Source organism: Gorilla gorilla, chromosome 11 (genome assembly GCF_029281585.2).
Source record: "Gorilla gorilla gorilla isolate KB3781 chromosome 11, NHGRI_mGorGor1-v2.1_pri, whole genome shotgun sequence".
NCBI classification, from domain to species: domain Eukaryota; kingdom Metazoa; phylum Chordata; class Mammalia; order Primates; family Hominidae; genus Gorilla; species Gorilla gorilla.
The window spans coordinates 43,235,416-43,250,199 of record NC_073235.2 but is presented as its reverse complement, the minus strand read 5'-3'; the positions used below and the strand labels follow the sequence as shown (position 1 = coordinate 43,250,199).

General features: G+C 32.9%; 1 protein-coding gene across 2 annotated transcripts in view; it reads left to right on the top strand.

Moving 5' to 3' along the window:
* The window catches only part of LRP1B (LDL receptor related protein 1B), a 1,892,531-nt gene that overhangs the window by 1,416,673 nt on the left and 461,074 nt on the right, over positions 1–14,784 (top strand). For both annotated transcript variants that reach the window (XM_031008804.3, XM_055380092.2), the window contains exons 38-41: positions 5,654–5,780; positions 5,915–6,066; positions 6,362–6,486; positions 7,587–7,958. In XM_031008804.3, coding sequence (XP_030864664.2) covers positions 5,654–5,780; positions 5,915–6,066; positions 6,362–6,486; positions 7,587–7,958 — 776 coding nt within the window. The remainder of the gene's footprint in view (positions 1–5,653; positions 5,781–5,914; positions 6,067–6,361; positions 6,487–7,586; positions 7,959–14,784) is intronic.

The following is a 14,784-nucleotide window of genomic DNA, read 5'->3' as shown; positions in this document are numbered from 1 at the left end:
AAACTTTTCTCACCACAACACTTCAACATTATCATTGTTCAAGCCCCTACATTTATGACTTAAAGAGACTAGCAAATTTTAAGTATTTCTAATCAGCATTTTTCTCAGATACTTATTTACCCATTTGCCTCTGCCATTAACATGGACTTTATGAGGGTACCTAAATCCAATTTATTTTGTATCATCAGCTCCTAGCACATAATAGATACCTAATGAAGTATTTGTTGATGAGTGCATGAGTACAGTGCAAGAATAAGTTTGAGAATCAACCACAAAACCAACAATAACAACAAAAAATTTGAAAAGTGAGGTAGTGTCCAAGGGTAGACTGGTTTTATATTTTCATCCTTTTAGCACAGGGTTCTGCTACCTGTGGTTGAGTGCTTTTTATATTACAGAATTCTTTAATCAATAGCAACATATTTAAGACTTGAAAAATGATTTGGGATAGGCCTGTGATACTTTCTCAGACAAAACTGCACATAAATGAAGAAAAAGAAAATGTGAATAAGGCCTCACAGAAAAAGAGAACGCTCTACATTTCATTTTATTCCTCAGGAGATAAAAAATGTCCAATCATGTACTCATAAAATATATTCAAACTTCTACAATATTATCTTATTTTACTTGTGATCTGAAGATGTAGCCGTGGACGTGTTGACTTATAGAGTATTCAGTTTGTATGAATTTTGAGTGATTCTAGTGCATCTGCTAAGAAATTGGAAATTACAAGCAGCTTTTGTCAAATTAAAAGCTTATGCTCATGTAAAGGCTAGCTACTATTGTTCATCTGTAGGGTTTTTATTTGGCTTTCTTTTTTGTTTCTCTTACTTTTTGCAGATAGGATAACTCACTGTTGACTCCCACGCTAGGAGAGGACACAATGAAATTCTCGATTCTTTTCTTGACCAAGGCCAACTGCCGACATAAGAGAATTACCTGATCTTCATTTCTGTGCCAGCATGAACATTTTTTGGTTATCTCAGGTTTTCTTTATCATGTGTGACAAAGGATCTAAATCATACTCACTTAGGGAAGGCAGAAAAGTAGGAAGAAATGGCACATTTATTGTAAAAATTGCAACTCAAATTTGAGCTCTAGGGAAACAGTTTAGCAATCGAAGAAGAGAATTTTAAATCCAGAGAAAATGATTAATTCCAACTAGTCTTGCTTTTCACAACTGTTCACATATGTAGAGTATAAGGATAACATTTAATACTGTTTCTCTTAAAAAATAGATTTATTTATTATTTTCTTTCACTCCATTACCCTTCTCACACAAAAATCAGAGCTTTGTCACTAATGTTAGCTTTCTCAAATTTATTCACAGGCATTTATAATAATTTGAATGTGTATTTTTTCAGGTTGAATATAACTGCCTGTGACAGGAAAAAAAAAAGTTTTTCCTGAAAAGTATATCTGTGTCTAGACTAATTCCGATGTCAATCTGTACAGTTGTCAGAAGACAAATACAATTAACTTTCAGGGTCCATTAAGGGTTTGCTAGGCCTTTGGGCACTCCAGTGCTACCAAATGTGATCTTTTAACCTATTTATCCAAATGTCAATAATCAGTTGGAAATTAACTCATGATACGTGTTCATTGCACTGTTTTCCTGCCCAAAACTGTTAGAGTCTAATTAAGACAATAAAGATATTTGTATTATGACAGTTTCTGATAAAATTTCTATAATTCTGAAAGCCATTTTAAATGTCCCTTTTAAAATTATATGTTTTTAAATTTATAAGTGCAAGCTTATTTAAATAAAGAACACTTTTTAGTTTAACAAATACTACTTTATTATTCAGATAAAATTCAGTTACACAATATAGCATTTGATTTGGACAAGTTTAATATTTTCTGGATTTGAGAAAGTATTTTTAGTAGGGCTACATATACCCATTTGATACTCTAAAATCAATTTTTCTTGGCTATATCATATAGTGAACACATGTTTCACAACTGCAAAATTTGAACTCAAATAGGTTCAAAATCAATGGTAATTTCATCAGTCAATGTTAATATCAGTAGGGTCTCAAAAACCAGGGACAAATATTTTCATTTCTTCCTATTGCTAAAGACCACATTTAGATACCAAGAATCTATGTTCATTAATGATATCTCAGGTGCATCTATGTAAGTTATTACCTTAAATTACAAGTCTCTTTCTGCAGTTTTGCGAGCTTGGAGAGGGTTCTTTCTCTACATTTGGTTTATAATCCCCAAAAGTTCTCAAGGTGCAAATTCTATTCATTTCTTTACTTTCAATTTCAGTTTAAGGAGCAAATAAATTATTACTTGCTTGACATAAAATGTTTACTTAATTTTGATAGGTTTAAAACCTTTTACTTTTATTCAGTTGATAAATTATTTAACTCTAAAAGTGATTCCTACATAGTAAGATTTGGCTCCACATATAATGATACCATATCTAATCACTACTGTTTTCCACAGGAAAAGAATTGTGTAAATTCTGGATTAAAAAATAGTTTTACTTAGAATAATTTTATACACAATTTTTTTACATTTATCTCGGCCTCTTGCATGAAAGTATCACAAATTTAAAATGAATAGGGATTACTTGGAAAAGAAAGAGAGTGACTTCTTTCTCAATGCTAAGACCTTTTTCATATTTTGTTTTCTGTGTGTGTCTGTGTGTGTGTGTGTGTGTGGTTTTTTTTTTTAAGACAGAGTCTCACTCTGTTCCCCATGCTGGAGTGCAATGGTGTGATCTTGGCTCACTGCGGACTCTGCCTCCCGGGTTCCAGTGATTCTCCTGCCTCAGCCTCCTAGGTAGCTGGGACTACAGGCACATACCACCATGCTAGGCTAATTTTTGTATTTTTAGTAGAGAAGGGGTTTCACGATGTTGGCCAGGCTGGTCTCAAACTCCTGACCTCAAGTGATCTGCCTGCCTCGGCCTCCCAAAGTGTTAGTATTACAGGTGCGAGCCACTGTGCCATGACTGTTTTGTGGTTTTAAATATGGAGATTTCTTGTTACACATCTTATAGCTAAGGGAAAATAACATTTGATATAATATCATTATATATTTCTGTGTTATCTTTCTATTTGGTGAGACAGTGTATTCTAGGGAAGACAATATAGGCCTGGATTAGCAAAGCCTGAGTGTGGTTCTTGGCTTGCCCTCTTATTGGCCATGTGGACTGTGGATCATTTACTTCCTAGTCATAATTACCATGGCTGTGAGAATTAGGGCTAAGTAGGTTGGTTGGTACACAAGTAATTGTGCTTTTTGCCATTACTTTTAATAGCAATAAACACATTTATTTGTGTACCAACCTATAAATAGTTTATTGGATCTGTTCACTTAAAATAATATTTTTATTAGTGCATTTGCATGTAGATTAACATTAAGTAAAATCTTTAATATACACATTTCTTTTCTTATGTGAACTTTGGAATATGTTAAAAATAGATGATAAGAATCAGATTAGACAAGTAAGCGCATGTCTGTCCTGGTCTCACAGTGCCTCCTTCACAGTATATTACCTGCCATTTTAATACATGTTTTTCTTTAAAAAGTTAAGTGTAGCAATACATTTCATCTGCCAGTTAGTTATTTCATATTGAATAATATTTTTCATCCACTGAGAGCATACCTTAAAGTCTTAAAAATCTTGACGTTAATAAAGGTGTAGATTTTTAAATGCCTGCTTCAATTATATCTTACCAATAAAATATTAGTTGGATTTTATGCTACAAAGTTTTTCCTTTCTGATTTATAAAGCTTGTAAATATGAATGAAATTTTCTTCAGGATTAATATAATTGAGATTGTAGCCATACCTCATTTTTGTTTGTCTGTAAAACTCTACAATGTTTATTTTACACAGCATTTTCAAGAAAAATATCAACTATTAAAACAAATTAAACAATATACATAAATAATACATATATTTTTATTTAGTTAAGTATCAATTTGTACTTAAATAACTGCAGCGAGTATAAACAAAATATAAGTCTTTAATTTTTCTGTATGCAGTCTCACTGATTCTTACGTGACTATTCACATATATTATTCAAATATGCTGATGAGGCTGCAGGAAAAAGGGAATGCTTAAACACTGTTGGTGAGGGTGTAAATTAGTTCAGCCACTGTGGAAAGCAGTTTGGAGATTTTACAAGGAACTTAAAACAGAGCTACCATTCAAATAATCCCATTACTGGGTATATACCCAAAGGAAAATGCATCATTATACCAAAAAGACACATGCACTCATATGTCCATCACCCTGCTTTTCACAATTGCAAAAATGTAGAATAAACCTAGGTGCCCGTCAATAGTAGACTGCAAAAAGAAAATGCACATCTATACCGTGGAATACTTTGAAGCAATGAAAACAGCCCTTTTGCAGCAACATGGCTGGAGCTGGAGGCCATAAACCTAAATGAATTGATGCAGGAACAGAAAAGCAAGCACTGAGTGTTCTCACTTATAAGTGGGAGTTAAGCATTGAGCACACATGAATGTAAACATGGGAACAAGAGACCCTGTGGACTACTTGGGGAGGGGGGAACTACCCATTAGGTACTATGTTCACTATTTAGGTGCCGTATAAATTTTAAGAACTAAAAAAAATTACGATAATTTTTAAAAATTAGGAACTATACACCCAGCTTTTGAATCAATGCTTCCCATATTTTTTAAAACTTTATTCACTGCTGATGTCTGATAGTTGGATAAAAACTTCAGTAGATGTAACTTCAAATTAAGAATTAAGAAGGAATTATATTTATCTAAAAGCATGGATTTCTGTATAGTCCTATGAATATTGAATTTTTTGAATGAATGAGTGAAATACATGGATTATGTACATTCTGTTTTTCTACATTTTATTTTATGACATGTTGTTTTATTTTGGCATACTATATGTGTTCTTTCTGCATGATATTTTCTTTCACATAGTCCCCCATTACATTTTGTTTTATAAGATTACTAAAATAAGAATTTGTGCTTTTGCATAAAACTGTATTTTAAGATGACTTCACAAGATAACATAAAATTCAAACTAGATTAGTTACATTTAGCAGTCTAAGTAGAAAAAACAGAAAGTTATGATGTATTCATGTCTATATTCATAAATTAAATATGTATTTACCACAAAATTTCTAATTACCTGGTGCTAAACGAGTAATAGTGAATGAAAATAGAGGAGTGATCACTGTCCTTGTTGAGCTTACATTCTAGTGGGGGCAAAAAATATTTATAATAAATGATAATGTAAGGAAATACAAGTGGAAATTTGCCATTCTAATCTGTGTTGTGAAGCAGAGCACATGGTACAGGGAAGACACAGAAGGCTTCTGGAAAGAAATAGTTGAGATATGAAAAGTAGGAAGTAATTAGGCAAACAGGTTGGAGAAGAGCATTTGAGACAGGAAATAGCAGGCACAAAAGGTATTTTGGTAGGATGTTGAGTGCATCCTATGATTTGTATGACTGGTTAACTATTTTTTTACAATAAAAATTATTTTATCGGAACCATAAGCACACTGTATATTAACTTCTGAAATGTATTATTTTTATTCTAGTGTGAATGTTACTGCTGTTATTAGTAATGTCTTTTTGCATAGCTCTGCATACTACAAATAAATGTACATAAATACTACAAATTAACAATTTAATTTCAGCCTCTTGTTCTGGACTGAATGGGGACAAATGCCCTGTATTGGAAAGGCTCGCTTGGATGGCTCAGAGAAGGTTGTCCTTGTAAGCATGGGAATAGCATGGCCGAATGGCATCTCCATCGACTATGAGGTCTGTTGGATTTATTTTCAGTATTTAAAGTGCCTTAACTGACAACTTTCATTTACCTACTTTTAGTGTTCCTTTATTTTCTTAATAAAACAATCAAATATAGTCTGTAACATTACTTCTCAATCAATATTTAGGAAAATAAATTGTACTGGTGTGATGCTCGCACAGACAAGATAGAGAGAATCGACCTTGAGACTGGAGGGAATCGCGAGATGGTGCTGTCAGGAAGCAATGTGGATATGTTTTCAGTTGCAGTCTTTGGGGCTTACATCTACTGGTCTGACAGGTAATTTATTTTTTCATAAGTATTTGAGTCTCAAAATGTTATTTCAGTGCCAGTTGCTTTACCCTTGTAGGATTTACCATTTCTTAGCAAGGTCACAAAAAGGAACTCACAAAGCCAGTAATTTCCACAGAAAAGACAGGTACTCTTGCTATTCCAAGCTGAAGCATTTCAATGTCACAGACTAAAGTTGGTTTCTTTCCCTTCTGTTGGCCCATCTGTTATCTTCAGCTTAAGTAACTGGCTTGACTTTAATTAGTCGAAGATTGTTGATCATGTATGTTCAACTTTTTGGCAGAGCACATGCAAACGGGTCTGTCAGAAGGGGCCACAAGAATGATGCCACCGAAACGATAACCATGAGAACTGGCCTTGGAGTCAACCTGAAGGAGGTTAAAATATTTAACCGAGTAAGAGAGAAAGGTCAGCACTCTTGAAAGAATACATAATATGTATATTTTGTATGATTTCTCTCCAATTTTTAAGAACATTTGTCAAACTTAGAAATTCTTCTATAAGTCTAAAACCTCAAAACCTTATCTTTACATCTAATTTCCTGCAAGTATCACATAGTAGCCTAACACAATAAATATGTCATACTTCATACAAAAGCATATTTGCCCGGGACAGCACAGGTACATGGACATGTTACATACCTGGCATGTCTTGATTATAGGTTTTGGCTAAGGAATATAGAAAAACTTGAAACATGTATTGATTGGACAACAAATTAAAAGCGTAGGTAGGATATTAGTAAAAGGCAGTTGAAATTTTTATACATAATATGAATCATATTATATAATAAGTGGTTATGGTCCCAAAGGTGATGCTGTTAGTGTAAAATATTTCCAAAGTCATTACTTCCTTAAAATATTTATTCTAAACTTATAGGACAATGATTTGGGTATTTAAAATTTGTTTACCTCCATTAAAATAAATTGTAACTAACTTTTTTATATCAAAGGAAGTTATAATAATGTTGGAGATAATAATAATGAATTCACAAAGGAGAATTAGACTGGTGAAGAAATTTTAAGTGCATATTTTATCTTCACTTAAAATTGGAGTAAGAACTTACGCTCAGCATATTTAGGAGGTTAGGCACATTGTAGCTATAGATTTCTTTGATGCTTTCCATATCTCATAGATAGAGTTTAAAGCAGTGTATTATTTCTGGTGAGATCAATTCATGTTTTAAATGAACAATATATGAAACACTATAAGTATCAAGTTTCAAAAAAGATTTATATACTTAACTGGTTCATTAAGGGAAAAATTTAATGCTTAACTTGGATGGTGAATGAAACAGACTATGATTTTCCAAATAAAGAAACTCAAGATTTAAACTGCTGTGATTTTTTAAAAAACAATACTTTTTAAATTTTTTATTGACCAGCTTACAATTAAGAGCAAAAAGAGAATATTCAACATCAAAGTTTTAATATTTCTTTATGGAGAATTTTGTTTCAAAAACAAAAGAAAAGCATAAACATGTGCATGTGTGTATCATTTTTCTTCATTAGGGACCAATGTTTGTGCCAGGGACAATGGTGGCTGTAAGCAACTCTGTCTTTATCGAGGAAATTCCCGGAGAACTTGTGCTTGTGCCCATGGATATTTGGCAGAAGATGGAGTTACTTGCCTGAGGCATGAAGGCTATTTACTGTATTCAGGAAGAACAGTATTAAAAAGCATACATCTTTCTGATGAAACCAATTTAAATTCCCCAATAAGGCCATATGAGAATCCACATTATTTCAAGAATGTCATAGCCTTGGCTTTTGACTATAATCAAAGAAGAAAAGGTACCAACCGAATCTTTTACAGTGATGCACACTTTGGAAATATACAGCTTATTAAAGACAACTGGGAAGACAGACAAGTAATTGTTGAAAGTAAGTACAATAATTCAATTTTAAATAGGTGGAAATGAGTATCATTTAGATTACTAGAGAAATAATAGTGGTAATTGCATGTAGCAATTACATTTTCCTAGAGTTTATATTCAGGAATGAACGTGACTATATCATCTAACCCCCACCCCCCACCCCCCCGCCAAATGTCAAAGAAGCAATTAATTGCTAGCATGTACAGCGAATTATGATTATTAGCTTCTAATCATGGAAGGTTTAATATGTTTTATCATAATGTTTCTTATAAATAACTGCACTAAAATTCATGAAAAATCATTTTTCAGTGTAAAACTATTCTAATTGATTTTTTTTTCCAGTAGGCAAATTGTATGTTTAAGAATATCTGTTCAGTAATAGTTAATCATAGTTTCTCAAGCAAACATCAGAGATTTTTTTTCTGTATATATGTGTATATATATAAAATATATATATCATATATATTATATATGATATATATATGTAGCAGACTTGAGAAAATGTTATGGAAATGACCTAATATTTTTAATGTTTTTATGGGACATAATTATTCAAGCATAATGTTCAGTGAGGATTATCCACATAATTTAGGGAAACCTTTTTCCTGTCATTCAAGTTTAACAAAAACCATCTTCTTATTCTTCACACAACTTCTCTCTTCTTGATGTCTTTGTGTGATTTCCATATATTTCCCATTCTTCCAATTTCACTATGTGGAAATCAATTTTTTCTTTGCTTTCTAAATTGCAAAATAATATATAAATTTGTTGTAGAGTGTTCAAATAATATGGATTTGAATATGAAATCCCTGACTCATCTCTGCAACCATCAGTCCTGTTTACTTACCCATAACTAACATGTGACATGCCCCAGAATTTAAAGTATGTGTGTGTAATTTTTAATTATAAAAGTGGAATGATACTAAATATATTATTCAGCTAACTGCTTTTTTCGCTTACTGTGTTTTGCAAAGCTTTTATTTTATTACATGAGGCTTCATCTTACACTTTTGAAAGCCTGTACCTAGTTCTATACTAAAGGTAAGCTAGTTTATTTAATCGTTTTTTAATAAAAATTTAGATTTGAATAACTAAACTATAGCTATCCAAGCCTGTATGTGTGGTGGATATTTTCTAAAGAATGAATACAATGAGTGTGTCACTTCAAGGTAAATTACCTACTGTGTGTGTTGCAAATGGTAAAAACCAAACTCTGAAGTAAAAAAATTAGAGTAGAAGTCTTGTATCCACCACAGTAACCTTGACAGCTTCCCAGTACTTACAGGCTTTTCTGTTGACATGGTGGTAATATTAATGCATGTGATTTGGGAGTATTGCATAATGAAATGTGTCAACATTTAGAAGCTATGCATAAGTTAGAGAACCAATATTTTCAAATGACATGATGAAATCATGCATGAGTAAATGATTCATTCAAAGTGCAAGATAGACCAGTGAATTTTAATGTAATAGAGGATGAAAAGTTCATCACTATGGTTTCAGATTCCACACTGCAACTAACCTTTAAGTTACCACCACTTGTCACGTGTTGGTGTAATATGAAAGAATACTCAGTTATCTGTAAAGGCTATTATTAAAACGCTCCTCTCTTTTCCAATTACACAACTTTGGGAGGCTGGAAGCTCTTCATGTGCTTCAACCAAAACAACACAATGAGAGGATAAAGAGGCAGATAGGAGAATCCAGCTGTCTTTTAGTAAGATGGATATTAAATATATTTGTAACATTGTAAAACAATGATTTCTTGTTATTATTTTTGAAGAAATAGTTACTTTTCTTAGAAGGTGCTATTTAGATGAATGCAATTGTTTCATTATTCTAACTTTAAAAACATTGATAAATATTTAAAACAATTTAAGTTTAAATTTCTAATATGGTAAATAGATATAGACATGACCCACATACACAGACTCTGGAGTCTTCAGTAATGATTAAGAGTGTAAAGATCCTCAGATCAAAAAGACTGAAAATTGCTCTTCTGGGCTAAGCATTCAGAAAATGTTTAGTACAAAGACATGAAAAGCATGGAGTAGACAAGGAGTCATTTGGTATGATTGAAATGCAGGTAGTATGGCATGAAATGATGTGAGATGAAGTAGGGAATGACATGATGTTGAATGTCTTGGTCTGCCAAAATAAGCAGCTTAAAAAAAAAACAATTTTATTTAGGTATAGTTTACACATCATACAATGCACCAAAAAGTGTACACTCAATCTTTTTTGGTATATTACATTATAATTTTTAAAATTGGGGCAAATATACATGTATATCCACATATATAAAATAACATTTGAGATTTTACCTGTTTTTAAGTGTACAATTCAGTGGCTTTTATTACATTTCCAGTATTTTGCAGCCATCAACACTATATTTCTAAAACTTTTTCATCACTTCAAATAGAAACTCTGTGTAAGGCAATATCTCCCCATTTCCCCCTTTCCCTGGCCCTTGGTAATGGATATTTTCTGTCGCTATGAATTTTCTAATTCTAGATATTTCATATAAGTGGAATCATCATGTATTTGTCCTTTGCGCCTGGCTTGTTTCACTTAGCGTAGTGTTTTCAAGGTGCATCTATGCTATAGCATATATTGGAACTTCATTCTTTTTATGGCTGAATAATATTTCACTGTATGTACATACCACGTATTTTTATCCAGTCATTTGTTTAAGGACACTTGGGTTGTTTCTACAATTGGCTATTATGATTAATGCTGCAATGAACATTGGTGTACAAATATCCAAAATAAGATGATGAAAAAAACGAGTGTTGTAATGCTAATACATATATATATGTATATATATATTCATATAATAGAGTATTAAAAGTAGGATTTATATTTCATGAGACCACTCAGTGTTATGTTTAGGTCTGATGAAGTGTAAGGGTTGTGAGTGCCGTGTCTGAAGGCAAAGATGCCCTAGGAGGTTTTGTCATATTTTAGATCCTGTTTCAACCGTAGTAAATTAAACTGAAAACATTTTAATTAAAGTATACATACAATCAAATCACTCTAATTCTGTCATCCAAAATCAAAGCTAGTAGAATCCATGACACTTTACTGACTGTAGGGAAGTGTTGAAACATATGTAGGGAAGTGAAACATGATGGCCAAGAGTTTGAAACATCGGTCGAGCCCAGGGTTCAAATCACAGTTTGCTGTTTGTTTCCTCTGTGCTTCTATGTGTTTATTTCCTTACCTACAAAATGGAAAATCAACCCATACATTTTCTATGAAGATTTTATGAGAAAGGATATCTAAAGAATATATAAATAAGCATGATTTTAATATAAAATTATTGTACTGTATTTGTGACACATTTGTGGATCATTTAGGACAGCGGTCCTCAACCTTTTGAACAACAAGAACTGGTTTGATGGAAGATAATTTTTTCATGGATGAAGGCAGGGGATGGTTTTGGGATGAAACTGTTCCACCTCAGATCATCAGGTAATAGTTAGATTCTCAAAAGGAGCACACAGTCTGGATCCCTCATAATAGGGTTTGCGCTCGTATGAAACTCTAATGCCATTGCTGATCTGACAGCAGGTGGAGCTCAGATGATAATGCAGAGTCACCTGCTGCTCACCTCCTGCTATTCCTCCTGGCTCCTAACAAGCCATGGACCAATACTCGTCTGTGGTCCAGGGGTTGGCCACCTCTGATTGAGGACAGTGATTTTTGTCTTAAATTATTTTTAGCATATGAATTAGAGTAGTTAGACAATCAGAAATAATTACAATAATTATAGATATAAAGTAGTGCATTAAGGTCTGACTAAAACTTAAAAATTACAATTAGTCTGTATTGATAGTTTATATGAATCTTTCTGAATATCCTCCCTACCACACCGCACCTCCTGCCAAGAAGTTGCCATTTGCTTAACCATTGCAATCCTCTCTGAAAGCTTTTTAGGTCAATGTATAGTTTAACTTGCCAGACCAAAAAAGAAAATAGACAAAACAAATCAAAACTAAAACCCTCAAAACACCCAGTTATTGGCACATATAAATAAATATAAGTAAGATGTAAAATGTGTTTCCATCTAGGTATTCCATTTTATTAAATCTGAAAAACTACATGTTCTTTTGTTATATCTCTAACTTGTTACCCAAAATTATATTCATGTTTTTAAGTATTCATGTTTTAAGTATTTAGCTAGATTCATATTTTTAGGTATTAAAAATATCAGAGAGTTCTAAATTTCACAATCAGATTCAGACTTTGATCCTTCATATAGTTGAATATAAGAAATGGATGGGATAAAGGCTTTCTTCTTTAACTTCCCAATTCACATAGAATGAACATTTTGGCCTCAGGTTTAAAAGATGACAATAGCCATAAAATACAATTCAATATTTATTAAGTGCTTACAGTGTGCCATAGATTATTAGGTATGAGTGAATAAGGATGAAAATGTCTTCCTTCTACCCTTTGGAAGTTCACAGTATAAAAAGAGGAAAATGCAGTAGTTCACTTTTCCTACGAAGAATCAAGATCCCTGGTGACGACACTGTTAAAAGTCTACACTTTTAGGCCATTTCTGACTTTAAAACCACAGTAACTATTTATAAAATATATTTAAAATGAAAATTAGAGATAGCTAATCTCAAAAAGCAAGATAGACTTTTCTTTGAGTGATAAACAGAACAGAAATACAAAGCAGAGAAAATGACTGAAACAGAATTCTGAGATTCCAGGCTACATAGACGTTACAGAGAGACAGCATCTAAAAAGAATTTACTTAATCCAAGGACTGGGGAATACTGCCCCACAGGGAAGCAAGGCTGAAATAAAGCTGTGCCATCTACTGTTAGGCCAATGACTTGTAGGAAGTGACTAACCCTAGAAGCTTAGAGGCCACAGAAACTGCCTTATGACCAGCTCTGATGCAAGTCCATTGCAAGTTATTGACTCTACAAGCTCTCATATGCTCTGTGGAGCAAAAACTCAAATGAATTATGAAAGAGACGGCTGCAGTTTAAGGCGCAGAGGTTGAATGAAGTCCACTCTAAAACCACCCAGTAGAGAGAAGTGAGTACTAAAAGAGAGGTTAAAAAATAACCCCTTTAGGATGCTCAAATTCAATTTCCACAACACATGGATTCTTAAGAAAGACAGCTTAAAAAACCACACCAAGCAGAAGATGAATGAAAATGAAAATGATAGAAGAATCTGAAGAATATTTACCTGGGGTTCATCAAAGAAGCAAAGAAAAAAAAAGTATGAAAAGAACAAGAAATAGGGACATCCAGGAGGCCAAATATACATACGTAAGAAAAAAATTTGTTAAAATTAAAACAATTGAATATCTTGGAAATAAAAAAATATGATCACTATAATTAAAATTAAAAAGAAATATTTATTGATAAAATAAAAATTATATTGGACTAGTGAAAGTGATAATGCATAAGTTGCTCATTCATTAATAAGAAATTAATTAATGTTAGAGGCAGTAAGATACAAAAAACATGAGAACACTTGTGAAACTTGGAGGATAAATTAATAGATTTAATAGTCTTTTAGCTAATAAATGTTGACAAATGGCAAAGAAGAGACAGACGATAGAAAAGTAATACTCAAAGTGATAATGACACAGAGTTTACTAGAAATGAAGAAAGAAATGTCTCTAGATGGGAAATTTGCTGTAAGCGTTAAGAATAATAAAATTAAGTCAGCAATTGAAGTAAAACTGCAGAACATCATGAAAAAGGGAAAATCTTAAGATGCTACCAGAAGTAGTAGACACTATCTGCAGAAGGAAGACAATGGTATTTAAACAGACTTCTCATCAGCAACAAGAGTAAAATCTTCAGACTACTAAGGAAATATATAATTCTATAACTGAATTATTAAAGATGGAGGGAAATAACATTTGTTTTAGGAATATAAAGTCAGTAACAATATATCTATGTATTCCCACTAATAAAAAAAATGTAAAGTAATGGCGTAAGGAACTTAACAGCTTCAAACTTAAACTAGTGTCCTTAAATGCCTGTAATCTAAGTTAACAAATTTCACATTTTACATTGTAGCTAAGTATATATGTTTCTGTTTTACCAAACAATATGCTTATTTAGTGGGATGCATTCTGATGTTTTGTTTTAACCAAACATAGCATATTTTTTTAAAAAAGCAAATATTGCTTAATATACATTCAAATGGTGTCCCTACATCCAATGACTAATTGAGAAATGTGATTAGGCCTGGAGCGGTGGCTCATGCCTGTAATCCCGGCACTCTGGGGGGCTGAGGTGGGTGGATCACTTGAGGCCAGGAGTTCGAGACTAGCCTGGCCAACATGGCAAAACCCTGTCTTTACTAAAAACACAAAAATTAGCTGGGCATGTTGGCGTATGCCTGCAATTCCAGCTACTCAGGAGGCTGAGATATGAGAATCAGTTGAACCTAGGAGGCAGAGGTTGCAGTGAGCCAAGATTGCACCACCATACTCCAGCCTGGGTGACAGAGCATGACTCTCCACGCCCCCCCACCACCCACCCCCAAAAAAGTAACGTGATCTTAAAAAAGCTATTCTTAAGCTAGTAATAACAACAAAGTATTCACAAAACATTAACATAGAAAATTTTAAAATGTTTATGAAGGACATAAAAGATAATCTTAAAGGGGGAGAGTGTTACTTTCATGATGCAAAGAGTCAATTTCCATAGCCGTGGAAAATTATCCCAAATTATCTGTAAATTTAATGCAATTCAAAATGCCAAAATGTCTCAGTGTGGTGGCACACACCTGTAGTCCTAGATCCTTTGAAGGCTGAGGTGGGAGGATCTCTTGAGTCCAGGGTTTTG